The following is a 15,690-nucleotide window of genomic DNA, read 5'->3' on the forward strand; positions in this document are numbered from 1 at the left end:
AGAGAGAGAAGCAGGCTTCCCGCTGAGCAGGGAGCCCGATGTGGGGCTCGATCCCAGGACCCTGGGACCATGACCTGAGCTGAAGGCAGACGCTTAATGACTGAGCCACCCAGGCGCCCCAAGATCTGTTAACATTTTAAAGAACATATGAAAGATGAGTTATTCCTTGATTCCCCAGATCCTTCCCGATAGGAAATAGCCATGCCTTCCTCAGAGTGCTCAAAGCAATGCATCCATTTACTAAGCTGCAGAACCCAACAAATAATTGTGATTCAAAGATAAATACTTCACAACCTCTCCTATGTTAACCTAGTAATTTCTTTGTTGAATAAGGTACATTAATTGCACAGAAACAAAAAAACATGCATGGTTTTCTTTATGTCTATAAACCATATGATGATTTCCATTTCCAATTAAGAGTTAATATGAATTTGAGAGATTTTATTTTACTATTCAACTGTTGCCACATAAGTGTGAGAAATAAAAATTGAGTGCACAGAGGTGTTAAAAGATAATTGTAGCACTTTAGATAAAATACATATTGAAGGCTGGATATTAAAGTAACTCTTGGAAACCCTTTAAACCCCATAACTCATATTCTGAAGTTAAAACTCTACATGCTACAAGAAACAAGAAACAAAGAACATGCTGTTTTATAATCAATGAATAAATCAAATTTTGTGCATTTAACTCTAAGTACAAGTATTTTGGTCACAGGCAAATAATTTCAAAAATAACTAGAATAATTTATTATACTGTAATTTGTTGAATCAAATATTGCTTTCATCAGGTCAAGTATTATTTGCCAAAACATGTCACTGTTATCCTTTTCATTATAATCAATATTAGCCTCTTTATTTAGAACAGAGCTAAAAATGGAATATGTTTATGTTAGATTGAATTTTTTTCCATTTCATAATGTTTATTTTAAGCTCTTTTAACATGCTTCAATAAGTCGAGACTGACTTGCTCTTCAAAGATTATTCACTGAGCTCATAATGCTAAAATAAAAGGCAGTAATGAAGGTACTGTACCTCTTAATAGAGTGTTTTGTATCTTAGGTTAATTATTGACTTAATGTCCTCCATTTAGCTTTGAATGTTCAGTTGTAGCTTTGGCAGTTATGGGACCTTTTTTCACAGGCGGAATTGAAATATAACCTACATATCTGACAAGAATCTGAGCACCTAGATGCTCTATATTTGCATTCAGCCTTGTATGAACAGGAAGACTTGGGCAAATCATGATTCCTTTCAGGGAAGTAAATCACTCTAAGCACAAGGCAGCTTATTCAACTTTTGGATCCAAAGTAATTTAACAGTGAACAAACTAAACTTTCTTTTAACTATAAATCATTTAAAAGATTTTAATAAATTATTTAGGAAAAATACAAAATTATTGAATTAATCATGAATAAACAATATATTATTTTACTGTGAAAGGTTAAAAATAGTGAGTTTTTATATTTATCCTTCTGCCATGAGTTCAGTCTAAGTGATTCCCTAATGAGGTTTAGAAGAGTGCTTCTGTATTTCGATCACAGAACTAAAAATTATTTAAAAAGAAAATTAAGCCAACGTCACTATTATTCTTTCAGTTTATAAAAACAAAGCCAATTTTACTTTTAGATTTGAAAGCTTAGGTAATTTGCATATAAGTACCTATTTGAGCTTTGGATTTTTATTTAACAGTATAGAAATGGGTTTACAACAAATCCTAAACTGTGAATATCATGGAGTATTTGAAGACAGGCCCCTGACCCAAAATAAACTGTTGACTACTTAGTTCTTGTTAATTATTACTTAACTTGTAGAGCCATTTTTACAGAAATAAAGTTACCATGAATGTAACTTTCCATTTTAATTTGCATCAAAATTTATTGTGATTTAAAACCAAATTTTTAGGAAGAGATTCAAATGGTTATAAACATAATGCTCTAGAATCTAGAATACCAAAGGAATTAAAGTATAGATTAACATCTTACATCTGCTTTTATTCTATTTTTAAATATATATTCTTTCTGATTAGCTGTTAGCAAAATCAAATGAACTGCAGAATACTTGGATATTCAGATGAGAGGAGATGTTTGTAACCCTTATGGTCTCCTGTTCTGCTGCGGGAACAGACTGGTAACATTCCTGATGCATCTACCATGTTACACTGATGTTCTTTCCATAGTAGGTAAAAACAATACAGGGTCCGAGATTGTTCATAAAAATATTAACGTCTTAGGCTCTTATCAAGCTGAAATTGTAGACCTGTTTATTAATCTACGCTTTGATCTTAAACAGGAATTTTAAACGGGTGGTAGAGTAAATCTGTTAACTGCTCAACAGAACGATAATCTAAGAATAAGTCATCTGAGGAAATGCTGACAGAAAAGACTGCTACAAACTGAAGTAATCATAATGCACAGTAGAATTATTATGAAGAACTCAAACCAAACACACACTATTTGTTTAAATTAAGGAAAAGAATTAAAACTTCCTAGTGTCTCCCTCTCAGTGTATTAAAAACAAAAGCATCTAAGGCACATGTGAAATTTATTTTCAAATAAAACAAATTACAATTGATAATGGGTTCTTCTAAATCATAATGTGCAAATATCACTGTGGCTTTGATAGCTGCTTCTCTTTTCATCCTCCTCTATTAACTTCCAACTGCCAGAGCCACCGTATTACCCTTCTTGTTCCTCCCTTTTCCTTCTACAAATAATTTTGTAGCCACTAAAGATCACAACATAAATGGAATCTGATTCCAGGCCTAAAGATGCATTTTCTTTAATATAGCAACAAGTAAATATGTACAACTAGTTTTAATTCAATGTGTTAAATATCCCTAATTTGTGAAAGTTTGCTGAATGAATGAAGAAGCCCAGCTTAATAAAAGACTCATCTAGAACATAGAAATGATTTTTACGTACCACACCTAACTGGATACTCAGATTAGCACTTTGAAAGAAGTATACAGAGAAGTAGCTTTATCCTCTTTTGACAGGTGAGGCAAATGAATCCCAAAAGAAGTTACTGAGCTAGCCAGGTCACACTGTTCACACGTAGAGAAGCCATAGCTTTAACACAGGCCTCCTCGCGGCTGAAAAATCTATACTTTTTGCTACTTTAAAAAAAGATTGATCTCTTTTATTACTAATGATAGCAACCAAATTTAACAGTAACTTGCTAGCTACAAAATACGCTCTTAGCACCATTTCTCACCTTTATCAAATATAATTTAAAAAACTAAAAATAAAACTAAATAAAAGAGCAGAATAGCTTCATTAGAAAGGAAATTAAAGCTCTATACAAAGGATGAAAGTGCCGATTCTTGTATCATTTTTTTTTCTCTTTTCCTTCTTAGGTTAAACCTGCGTCAATAAATGCCAAAGCTTTCAAAACAAACCCAAATGCACCATTTTAGGATATCAACTCACCAAGTGCACCTGCAGATCCATTAGCTATGGGGGTATGTCTTATAATGACACATTACTTTGAAGGATGCTTTTGTTATCTCTTTCTTACAGTCAAAATTAAATGGGCTACAATGAATTACAAACACATTTTCTAATTCTTCATTTGGGACCATCCATTTTATAATGCACTTGTCTGAATCCAAAGGATATATGCAACTGTGCAATGCGATCTTAACATTAAGTAATTGGACAGATAAGGGCATGTGCTGCATTAGATAATGTTGTGTCTTTCAATCAGCATAATGAGGTGCAGGGGCAACCTTTCCATCAAATGGGAACCAGGCTTTATCCCACATAACATATGCTGGCATCTCTTACAGAGTTGTTATAATGGTACATGACAAGACAAACATCCCCTTGTTTTGAAAAAGTATTTTTATTTTTTTGTAAGAATGAACAATGTAAGTGTCTAATTTTATGCATATTAAATTTTCAAAAAGCAGGATGAAAAGAAAAACAACATTTAGAGATATTCTGTTGAATTTTATTAGAGTAAATATATAAAATTCTTCCTCTAAGATGATTAGAAATTACATGAAATTACGATTCTCTAGGCTTATAAAAAAATGGAAATATATTGCCAAATGAGGTGATCAATTACAGAGTAGACAATATTTTCTTATAAGCATATTAAAGTTTAAAATGAGAATTAGAAGAATCATAAAGAAATTTTATTCAGCAAATATTATGCACTAGATAGTACTAACTACTCTCCTTACATTTTTTAATCATAAAAAATAATATCATAGAATAAATGATTTCCATTTAGAAATGAGAAAACTAAGGCTCAGAGAGGTTAAATAATCTGCCTCTAATCCAAGGTTTTAAATGATGGCACCAAAATTTTACTGAAATAGTGTTCTCAACTTCAATACAGTCCTTTTAGAAAGTGTTTTAGGAGCAGAGCTTTTAGAATTAGAAAGTCTTGGATTTGAATCCCAGCTCTGCTTCACATTAGCTAGGCTGTAATCTTAACTTCCTTGTCTGTAAAATTAGAGATAACAATACCAGTTTCATGAAGTTATTGTGGGAATTAAGTGGAGCAATGCAAATAGAAAGCTTAGCACCGTGTCATAATATATAGCAGGGGCTGAAATGCTGGTAGCTATAAAAGTTGATTAACATAAGACCCTACAATTTTTCTTATGAAAGATTAATGAATGTGTTAGAGGTTATAGGAGTTATTTTTTCACAATAGAAATGAATGAATCATCTCATTATATCACTAGAGGGCTGTACCTTGCATTGGGACCAAGACTGTTATCACTTTGCAGGTCTGTTTGTTTTGGCTCTGAAGGCTCTCAAAGGAAGTTATTTTCTAAGCACACTAGAGAATTAATTCATTTACAAAATACCATTTGAGCAAATACAACGTAAAAGGCAATGCTTAAGAAAGGTGATGCCAAAAATTTGTTGGTTGAAAGAAACAATCCAACAAAAAACAAGTTTTTCCCAGCATTTCTAAGGGTAAGAAGACCCTGAGGTTGAAAAGCCTTCACAGTTACACACAAACTGTTGGTGATAAGTATATCAAAAGGATCCTGATTTTCTAAATATGATATTAAATATAAATTATATTCATAGGCTGAGATTCAAAAATCAGATTGAATCTTTCTCTTAGACACTTTTTGTTGTTATTCCTAAAAACATATTTAATCATTTCTACTTTGAGATTAAAAAAAAAAAGATCTTGAAATAATTCTTTCCAGATGATCAAGCTATGTATACCAGATCAGTCACTTTCTGAGATTAAATAATTGATATTGTTTGTATCAGAATTCCTAGGAGAGGGGAAGGTATACATCTATCACCAATGCCAGAGAAAGTATCCTCCCTCTCCTACGAAGAATTCTGTACTTCAAAAAATGTGTTCAGATTAAGTTTTAGTTCTATATCATGTTAGTTAAGAAATAATGGAAAGTTAATCAAGCTCAATGAGATTTAAAAAGAGCCTATAGGGCGCCTGGGTGGCTCAGTCGGTTAAGCGTCTGACTTCGGTCGGCACTGGTAATGATCTCGAGTCCCACATTGGGCTCCCTGTTCTGCAGGGAGATTGATTCTCCCTCTGCCTCTCTCTCTCTGTCTCTCATGAATAAATGAATAAAATCTTTAAAAAATAAAAATAAAAAAGACCTATATTTCAGTTATAATTTTTTAAAAAATTAGTTAAAAAAGTTAAAAAATTATAACTGAAATAAGTTTACTTAGGCATAAATTTAATCATTTAATTTTATTTTTGCAATTTCATTTTGAAAATGAATACTTGTTAAATCAAGTGCAAGATCTCTCAGCATGAAATTATGTGGTTAAAACCACCAGTCAGATCACGCCTGTGTTCCTTTTTATTTTTGTCTTTCAAGAAAGGGCAACTGTGTTCAGTCCATCATACTGAAGTTTCTATTAAAAACATAAGTGGGGGCGCCTGGGTGGCTCAGTCGTTAAGTGTCTGCCTTCGGCTCAGACCCTCCCCCCTGGGATCCTGGGATCGAGTCCCGCTTCGGACTCCCTGCTCCGCGGGAAGCCTGCTTCTCCCTCTCCCACTCCCTCTGCTTGTGTTCCCTCTCTCACTGTGTCTCTCTCTGTCAAATAAATAAATAAAAACTTTAAAAAAAATTAAAAAAAAAACATAAGTGGCTCTAGGGACTAATAATAAAAACCAAACACAAGAATCCTGGCTATCTGGTATCTGTGTTCTGCAAAGCTTCAACTTATGTTACCTCCCTATCCTAATGAGATTTCTATGAGGTGAGAAAAAAGTAACAGTTGTGTTTATTTCGTGGGTGGATATACCAAAACAAAACAAAAAAATTATTATTTAGTCATATCTAGTTCCATATTTAAGGATGAAATCTAAACTTCTACTAGAACACTAATAAACTTTTATATAAATAGGCATTTCGAGAGTCCTGCTTGAGATACCACTTGTAAGAGAGAAAGCTCAATATATGAGAAGTGTCAAACAGATCTGGATTTGAACCGAGTCTTGCAAGTAGTTACATTCACTCAACACTATTTACTGTCTGTGAGTCTACTGCCCATTAATGAGCATTGAATTGTATTACCTACTTTAAAATATTATTATAGGAATTAACTGAAATATGTGTGAATCAGTACTGTGATCAGTACTTCAGGGTTTATTTTCTCCCTTTATTACAGAATCATCATTTGTATCTGGTAAATAATGCAGTAAACTACATGGAACTTTAAGAGAGTTTATTGATGGCAGTTCTGTGAATAACTTGGCTTTAAAAACTAAGAAATTATAGTTCATCATTCTATTTAGATGTTAGGCCAAGAAATTGAAGAAGCCAGAAATGTGGATTAGTGATATTAAGATATCATAGCAGAATTTTAACAGCAGTCTGTCATCCTTTTAAAATCTTTTCTCCCAAATAAAGCACTGAACTTTGGCAAGGCATAATAAAAATAAACTCAGAAATCCTACAAAACATTTTCTTTTTCGTAGACAAGGAATAATAAAAAAGAGCTATTATTAGAATCAGAACAATATTTTTGCCTGGTAATGCAGGGGAAAAGGAAAATAGAGCTGAGTACTTCTCCTACTAAAGACTATTTAAATGGACTTGGTATTTAGCATAAAAATGTGAATCTAAACTGGAAGAACATCCAAGGCTGAGCAGTGATAAAAGAGCATATTTAGAGTCCCACCTCATATTAAAAGAACACATTACAGCTATTACTCAGAAATGCTATGACTCCCCAAGTGGTATAGATCTGAGAAGTTCTCATCCCATTCTCTCTACTCCCTACTCAACTTATCCTCCCTGACCATAGCCCACGGCCACTCAGTTATAAACATCTTTGAGTGACATGCAAAATTGTGAACCTTCTAAATCACAGGATCTGCTTAATTAAGAATCTGCCTGGTTAAGATTCAGAATTTACATGAAAGTTTATATTCTAAATACCAACTTCATTTTAGGGGTCCCTAGTGGAATATGTAGTGATTTCTATTTACCTCTTTCCTTATATTAATTATGTAAAAATATTCTTAAACTTCATATTTCCTTTTTTTTTTTAAATTTTTGACTGTCTTGACACAGAGTACACACACCTGTGTGAAATACATATACACATTTTTTAGATGAATCACTTACCTCAGAGCATTATTTATTTCGAAATACATTCAGCTATATATTAAAGTGGCACTGTATTTATAAACCTTTTAAATTTTAAAAAGTTTCTTCAACATACCAGCACCATCTGTTTTAATTTTGTTTGATGGTATACTGGGTTCTCCTATACCCAAAGTATTGGTTGCTACCACACGAAATTCGTACTCCATCCATGGGATTAAATCCACTGCTCTTGCTGCCTCCATATTTCCTTCAATGATTGGGGGATCTAAACAAAATGAATATTAAACAGAGAATATTAGTTGGATAACATCAATTTTATAATCCCCCATTTTTATTTTATTATTTTGAGAAAATGGCACATATTCCATTGAGTTGAAATAAAAATACAAACTAGAAATGACAAAATGTTAAGTTCAAGGGAGTAAGCAGAGAGACCATAAATAAATAATAAACTAGAAAAAGTGATATGCATATGAATCATCTATTTCATAAACCTAAGGTCAGAGAGTGAAATTCTACACTTCTATCAAGCTCCCAGGTCATGCTTTTGCTGCTAATCCCCGGGCTCCACCTTGAATAGCAAGAAGCTATATTCTCAAGGTAGAATCTAGAAAGACACTGAGGCAAGTGTATAATTGGGGCACTTAAAAATTTTATAGACTGCCACTGATGTTGCATATGGGTAGTGAATGATTTATTACTAGTGTACCTATATGTTTATACCCTTTTTTAGTTGGTTTTGTACATTTTTACCCAAATTATTTGGGGCAATGATAATAAATGTTGTGATAGTTTATTAAGATTTATTAAGTACTTCTCATAATTCATGCTTCTAAGTAATAAAAAGATTACAAATTATGGGTAGGATATGATCCAAGATTGCTTATTGCATTGAGATATGATAAAACATACGACGAAGGCAGAACTATCCAGTATTTTAAGCTCTCTTAAAATATTTCCACATGTGTTTTTAATAACTAATCTACACATACATATGCGTGTAAATACTTGCACATCATTTATTTGGAAAAGTTTTTCCTTCAGGCTTGTCTCTGACTCATCATCTCATTTAGGGAATTTTTTTCTGTCAATGCAGACCATGAATATCTAGCTTTTCAAGGTGCTGTACCCGTCTCCACAATAAATGCTAACGGTCCTAGTGTCCAGTTTCTGCCTTTGAACAAATACCTGTGTGGCTCACACCATGCCATGCCTCACCCCTACCACAATTTTAACTCTCCTGGACACAAATTTTGCCATCTTTTCTCTTATTTTGTTATGAACTTGTTCTCTACATTTGACATATATTTTTTACTTTCTGATTAAAAGTTAGGCTTTACCTTCTCATGTTTTGATTCTGCCTATTTCCTATTTTTTCCACCCTTCCCTCACACCAAATCAGAATTTGCCTTACTTCATATACCAAGGGACTTCTTTTAGGTAGTTGGAGGAAGGAAGGTGAAGTTTTAGTTTGTAAAGGGCTCTTCGTAAAGAAAGGGGAAAAATACAGCTGGATGTTGTGACACTGGGTAGGGTGGTCCCTCTTCCCTTCTAGAGACCTTCAAATGATTTTGAGCCTCCTATGAGAAGATAAGCTTTTATAATAATGGGTTGAATTGTGCCTACCAAAAAGTTTTATCTATGCCCAAATTACTAGAACCTGTGAATGCAACTTATTGGAAAAAATAGCTTTTGTATAAACTTCTAAGTTTAAGACTGGAATTATGTTAAAGATCTTGGGTTAAGATCATGCTGGATTATCTAGATGAGCCCTAAATCCAGTGACAAGTGTCCTTATAAGAGAAACACAGAGGGGAGAAATACGTAGAACAGGAAGCTGCAATGTGACCACAGAGGCAGAAGTTGAAGTGTTGTGGTCACAAGCCAAGGAATATCTGGAGCCACCATAAGCTGGGAGAGGTAAGGAATGAATTGTTCCCTACAGCCTTTGGAGAGGGTGCAGACTTGCCAACATCTTGATTCTGGATTCTGGCCTCCAGAACTATGAGAGACTAAATTTCTGTTGTCTTAAGCAACCAACTTGTTACAGCAGCCCTAGGAAACTAATATAGGGTTTTAAAATCAGAAGTTGATGAAACTATTTATGAGTTTGTGATCTTGTAAGTTTGGAGGCCTAAGTAAAAACATACAGTAGAAGGCTCAAGGAGGTAGTCCAATCTCTCCTCTCTTTCCTATGCTGCAAAATCCCAGCATCATTTAAATGCCTGAAGAATGGAAATGTTGGAAGCACTCCAACAAGTCAAGCACTCTCTTGACAAGGGTATGGTATTCTCATGATGGTCAAGGCTACCCCAGGCTTTTTCCAGTAGCTAGGCAGTCAACAGATATGGGCAAGTGTAGGTTGGGTCAAAACAAGAAGAACCAGATGGGTGTGCAGTAGAAGCTGCAGCTGATAGATTGATTTTTGAGCACATGTGAGGATCCAGTAGGAAAATACCCCCAAATAAATGGAAGATCAGGTGTATGTTCAAAGACTAGAAAATCATTAACTGACCACAGAAAATATTTGGAGGAATGATGAAAGGTAAAGAAGGAAAAGTCAACGGGGCTCCTTTTGTGGTGGGCTTTGGATTGCAGGTGAGGTTGTCAGTCCCTTGATTTTAATGACTGAGATGAAGAAAGGAAGAATAAGCAAAAAGCCTTGGAGTCACTACCATTAGGTAAATTCCAGTAAGAAACCATTGGCTCAGGGATGCAAACAACTCTCTCAGAAGGGGAAACAAGAAGTGGATGGTAGAGAGATGGACTTCTAGAACGTACCTTCTGAATAGTTAGGAAATAATTTGATACCTGTAAGTTAAGGATAACATTCTCTACCAGAATTGCTAAAGGCATGAAAAGCGCTCTTTCTAGAATAAAACCAATTATAATCATTCCTCTTAATATACATTAACATCAGAACTTATGAGAATGTAAATATCCAAAACAAACATGTTTTGGTATATATTTATAATACCCCTTAAAGAAAACCATCTATGTAAGAAGTAGGAATAACTTAGCAAAAAAAATGACTAACATTTTCATTTTAGAAAAATGTATCTAGAATTAGAAGTGGCTCTTCTATCTGGCCTGTTTTCCTTCCTCCAGATTGAGGCAGGACATTTGAACACCACATAATGAGAACAAGATTTAAAGCTTGCTTTCTCTTTTACTGTTGCCCAGCTCCAATCTCGATGCAGGCATCCCACACTAAAAATATTTCTTGTTTGTTCATTTGTGGACATACACATGTTTCTTCTACTTCTTATTTTGGAACTTCTCTGGGCCTAGTATACCTAGCATAGTGTTTTGCAAATAGTACTACTTATTAAATATTTGTAACAAATATAAATAATGTATAAATACAAAAGTTATGCTTATTTAGAGTAGACAATGTCTCAATGCAAGAAGTACAGCCTTATGTATAACAATCACTTTACTGATTGATTACTAACAATCTCTGAATCATATAGGCTACTGGTGAAAGACAAAGAGGGCATTCCTTTACCTTGCCCCACCACAAAATAGCCAACACTCTATGGCTCTTATGCCTATATTCAGCCCATAAATTATCTTATTAGAAAATACACCTTGTCTCAATCCACTTAATCCCTTTCCTACTCTAACTGTGAGTTGATCCTTTCTCCCCCACTGCTTCTGTTCTACCTCTATTATACATTTTTGTTTGTTTTATTTGGGCCTTAAATATCCTTATAAATGGATTTTTACCCCATGCCATCTTCCCCCTACTCTTTCAGTCCTGGGAGGAACTATTGGATATATTTTATTTTTCTAAAACCACCTACATAGAGAGTTTGGGAGCAGAGTTCAGCTTTGCTTTGGAAGCAGATTCATGCCCAAGCCAAATGGAGAACAGTCAGGAGCAGAGGGACTTCGTGTCCCCCCTCTTCAGCCAAGTTCTTTACAATCCGTTTATTATTCCTAGAGTCAGAAAGAGAGGAGAGTACTTTGCACAACAGAGGCAAGTGCTAGAAATCAGGACTGGGGTCATAAGTTCCTGAGTTTTAAGTGGGTCAGTTTGGACCTAGGCCATTTTTTTCTACAGATAATTTCAATATGGAAATATCAGATCTTAACTGTATAATGCCTGTCAGAAGCTTCTCTCTGTAAAAACAAAACAAAACAAAACATATTGAGTATTAACCTGATGGTTATTTAAATGTTGGCTTTACTTGTGAGTGTAAATCTCAATCAAAGGGATATAGAGCAGGAGACATACTCCTTACTTTAAACACTCAGGTCAAAAGACCCTCTTGAGAAGATCTTATTTTAACAACCAACCATAAACAGTAATCCATAGATTTATTTGCAAATACTTTGAGTCCATAAGGCTCAGAATAAAATGATTCTAACTACTCTTTGGAGGAAAAGAGAAGCAAGCCTCATGGGTATCTTAAGGCCAATAATTCATACTGCTTTAGTTGCCTGGCAGCCATGTTAATGACACTCTGCCTTCAGACCACATGGACTAGCTGTTTGAAAAGCTTCAGAAATAGCCAGGATGACCTCAGGACTAAAAAGAAAAAATTGTTTCAAGAAAAACTGTAGGTAGTGTTATCCCACCTGTTCTAGATTCTTTGAAGTTGTCTAGTGAATCCTGGTATTTCCTTAGGATTTAAATACAACCAAGACCTTTAGCTTCTTCCCTCTCAATCCAAAACCCAAGTACTTGAAATTATCCAGAACCCACTCAGAGCTTCTAACTGATAAGGCAGGTCTGTGTTTGAGAAGGGAAAAGGGCATTTAAAAGCATCTCACTGGCTCTGTGTTACCTTAGCATCTCTAGACCCAACTCACAGGGCTTCTGGCAGAACTTGGCCAGATGCCATAGATTTGGCAAAGTTCTCTGCAGCAAAAGAGAAGCAAACTGTGCTCTGGCATCCCAGAAGATATGATTCATTGATTCTTCTTTAAGGAAAATTTGAATGTAGCCTCATAAAAAACCAGAAATCCATATTTGAAATAAGAACAACAAAAACTGAAGCTACAGAAAGGCAAAAAAGAGAATAGTAAATTCTAAGAAGTAAGTACTCTACAATGAGCATAGTGGGTTTTTTTTTCCAGTTTTTTAACCTATCAATGTGGCAAAGAATTAAAAAATACTAAGTAATAAGTAAAATATGGTAGACGAGATACTCATAGACTGGTGGCAGGAATAAAAATTGTTTCTACCTTTCTACAGGGCAATTTTTTAGTATAGCTCACGGGTTTAAGCATGTTTACGCTAAATAATTTAATTTTAAAATGACTATTCTAAGGAAATAATCTAAAGTTCAGAGAAACATTTTTGTGCTAGGATGTTAATTTGTAATTCTAGGCTTCCACATGACAGAATTTTAAATATAAAAACATTTTTCTTCTTCGTTTTAGAGATCATATCCCAGGTTGGGTCTCTCAGTTGATCTCATAGCATGGTTTCTAGGCCTCTTTTTGTTCAACCCACTTCCATACATACACCCCATCACCAACAATATTCTATAATTTTTCTTCTCTAAGTAGCAGCATAGAATCAAACACAACATTCTAAATGTTATCTATGTATCTTGTAGAATCCTGAGAATGGCATCATATTTCTGCTGCCTATCCCCTAGAAAGTCCAAGAGAAGTAATATTTACAGTAGATTGTTTTAAAGATAAATAGTCTATTCTTTCATCTCCTTATTCTAAATGTAATCCTTCTACTGCTGAAACTTTATATCTTTGAAAAATATTTACTGAACACCTTAAATAATTACCTTCATAAAACTGAGTTTAGTCCTGCACCTTCCATTTTTAGTGGACAACGCTAGAAATAAAGACTACATGACTGCATTTATTGAAAAAACCAGTTAGGATACTGACACAAGAGAACTTTACTTACATAACTAACAAAAAGAACAGGTAAGACAATCTACAAAATAATCATTTTTCAGAGCCTGTCAGAGAGCTGAGTTTGTGAAGAAGTCTAATGAACTAAAGTCATCATAGGTAGAGCAATGGGGAGAGGAGGACATAGTCATTAATGTTCATAAGAAGAAAACAGTTTAACTTTTCAAGATATTTAAAGACAAAGTGTAGGTTGGAATGACTGTATTGAATCCCCAGAAGCCTCCAAATCAAGGAGCTTCTGTACCCATTAGCCAATTCTTTTTGTAGGACTTCACCAAGAGTACTCAAAAAAGCTGGGGGCAGGACAAGAGAGCCAAGAGAGACCTCCCTCTGAGGCACAGACATCTCAGATCTGCTCAAGTCCCAGAGCAAAGCAGGAAAGTGGAGACCCTGCCACTTGCACTTCAGGCCTTCTACTGAATAAGCGTGTGACCGTGCGTGGCTGGGTGAGTGGCAGGAAAGCGAAGACAGATCGGCTTCCCCACAGAAAGACTAGTGCTTTGGGTCTGCTGAAGTCTGACTGAACACAGGAGAACTGAGAACTTCTCCCACCCTCAGGAACTCCAGATTTTAGACTAGTTATCAGAAAATAGCTGTCTGGGGCAAAAGAAGGGAAGCTGAAAGAACCCTTCCTGAGAGCCAGGCTAGAAGAGCAAACTGAAGTCTGATGGTAAGGCTGGAAAACATTCAGATGTGAGAGGATTTTGATTTTACACTCAAATTTGCTTGGCCTCTACTGAACTGAATCCAACTGCAAAGCTCAGAGCACCTCAACTACAAATTATATTGACAAAATGACAATTTTGAAAAAATGACGTGCATTTTCCTGGGCATAAGTAATATTTACTTTAGGCTCTACTAGTCTTTTTTACACAATGTTGGGATATAAAAAAAATTATCATGACATGAGAAAACAAAGAAATGTGATTTGTTTTTAACAAAGGAAAAAAAATCAACAGAGCCAAACTTAAAGATGGCCCAGGTGTTAAATGATCAGACAGGGATGATAGAATAACTACTATAAATATGTATAAGTATCAAATGGTAAAGATGCACAACTTGTATAAACAAATAAGAAATTTCTATGGAATACTATGTAAATAATACTAAAAGGAGCTTAATGCTAAAACAAAAAAAAATCCTGGAAATAGAAAGAAATACAAAATCAAAATCATTTTAATGAGATTTTCAGCAAACTGAATGTAGCGGAGGAAAGAATCTATGGAAGTGAAAACAAATCATTAGATACTATCTAAACAGAAATACACACAAACATACATCCATGATCCATGGAACACATCAAACAATCTAACATACATGGCAATAGAGACCAAGAAGAGAAAGAGAGAATGAGACAGAAGAAATACTGGAAGATATAATGGCAGAGAATTTCCAAAGTTGGGGAAGATATCAACCCAAAGGTCCAACTTGCCAGGAAACCCTCATCAGGATAAATATATTTTCATCAAGCTGAAAAGCAAAAAGGAAAAGAAATCTTGAAAGCAGCTAGAGATAATGGACACATTAAATAAATATAGGAATATAAAGTAAAAACAATAGTTGACTTCTTATTACAAACAATGAAGGCAAAAAGATGAAGAAATAATATTTTTAAAAATGCTCAAAAACAACTTAGAACTTACATTCAAAAAATTATCACAAATATGAAATGAAAGAAATTTTCTAATGTACTACGGCTGAAGTCTTTGACTCCAGCAACCTGCACACTCAGAAATATTTAAAAAATTCTTAGGAAAATGATACTAGACGGAAATTCAGTTGTACATAAAAAAATGGAGAACCCATTCCAAAATGGAACAAAGTCCTCACTTGCACTTAATCTCTCTTCTTTCTCCAGTAAGTGCTTCTATCTTCTACCCAGATGCTAGAGCCAAAATCCCATGAATCATCCTCAATTCTGCCCTTTCCCTCAAATCTCCATACTTGATTTGTTAGAAAGTTCTGTTTTGCCTTCAAAAATGTATTTCAAACTCACCCACTCCTCTCCATTCCCACTGCTATCCCATAGTGCCAGCCGGTGACATCTCCCACCTGGACATCTCTCCCCTGCCATATGCTCCAGGGGGGGTGGGTGGGAGGGATGGGGTGGCTGGGTGATAGACATTGGGGAGGGTATGTGCTATGGTGAGCGCTGTGAATTGTGTAAGACTGTTGAATCACAGATCTGTACCTCTGAAACAAATAATGCAATATATGTTAAGAAAAAAAAAA

At 34.8% G+C, this 15,690-nt stretch overlaps 1 protein-coding gene across 2 annotated transcripts in view; it reads right to left on the reverse strand.

The window, feature by feature from the left end:
• CNTN1 (contactin 1) overlaps positions 1-15,690 on the reverse strand; it is a 362,269-nt gene that overhangs the window by 63,635 nt on the left and 282,944 nt on the right. For both annotated transcript variants that reach the window (XM_032420205.1, XM_032420204.1), the window contains one exon: positions 7,685-7,834. In XM_032420205.1, coding sequence (XP_032276096.1) covers positions 7,685-7,834 — 150 coding nt within the window. The remainder of the gene's footprint in view (positions 1-7,684; positions 7,835-15,690) is intronic.

The sequence above is a fragment of the Phoca vitulina genome, unplaced genomic scaffold (assembly GCF_004348235.1).
Source record: "Phoca vitulina isolate PV1807 unplaced genomic scaffold, GSC_HSeal_1.0 scaffold23, whole genome shotgun sequence".
NCBI classification, from domain to species: Eukaryota; Metazoa; Chordata; class Mammalia; order Carnivora; family Phocidae; genus Phoca; species Phoca vitulina.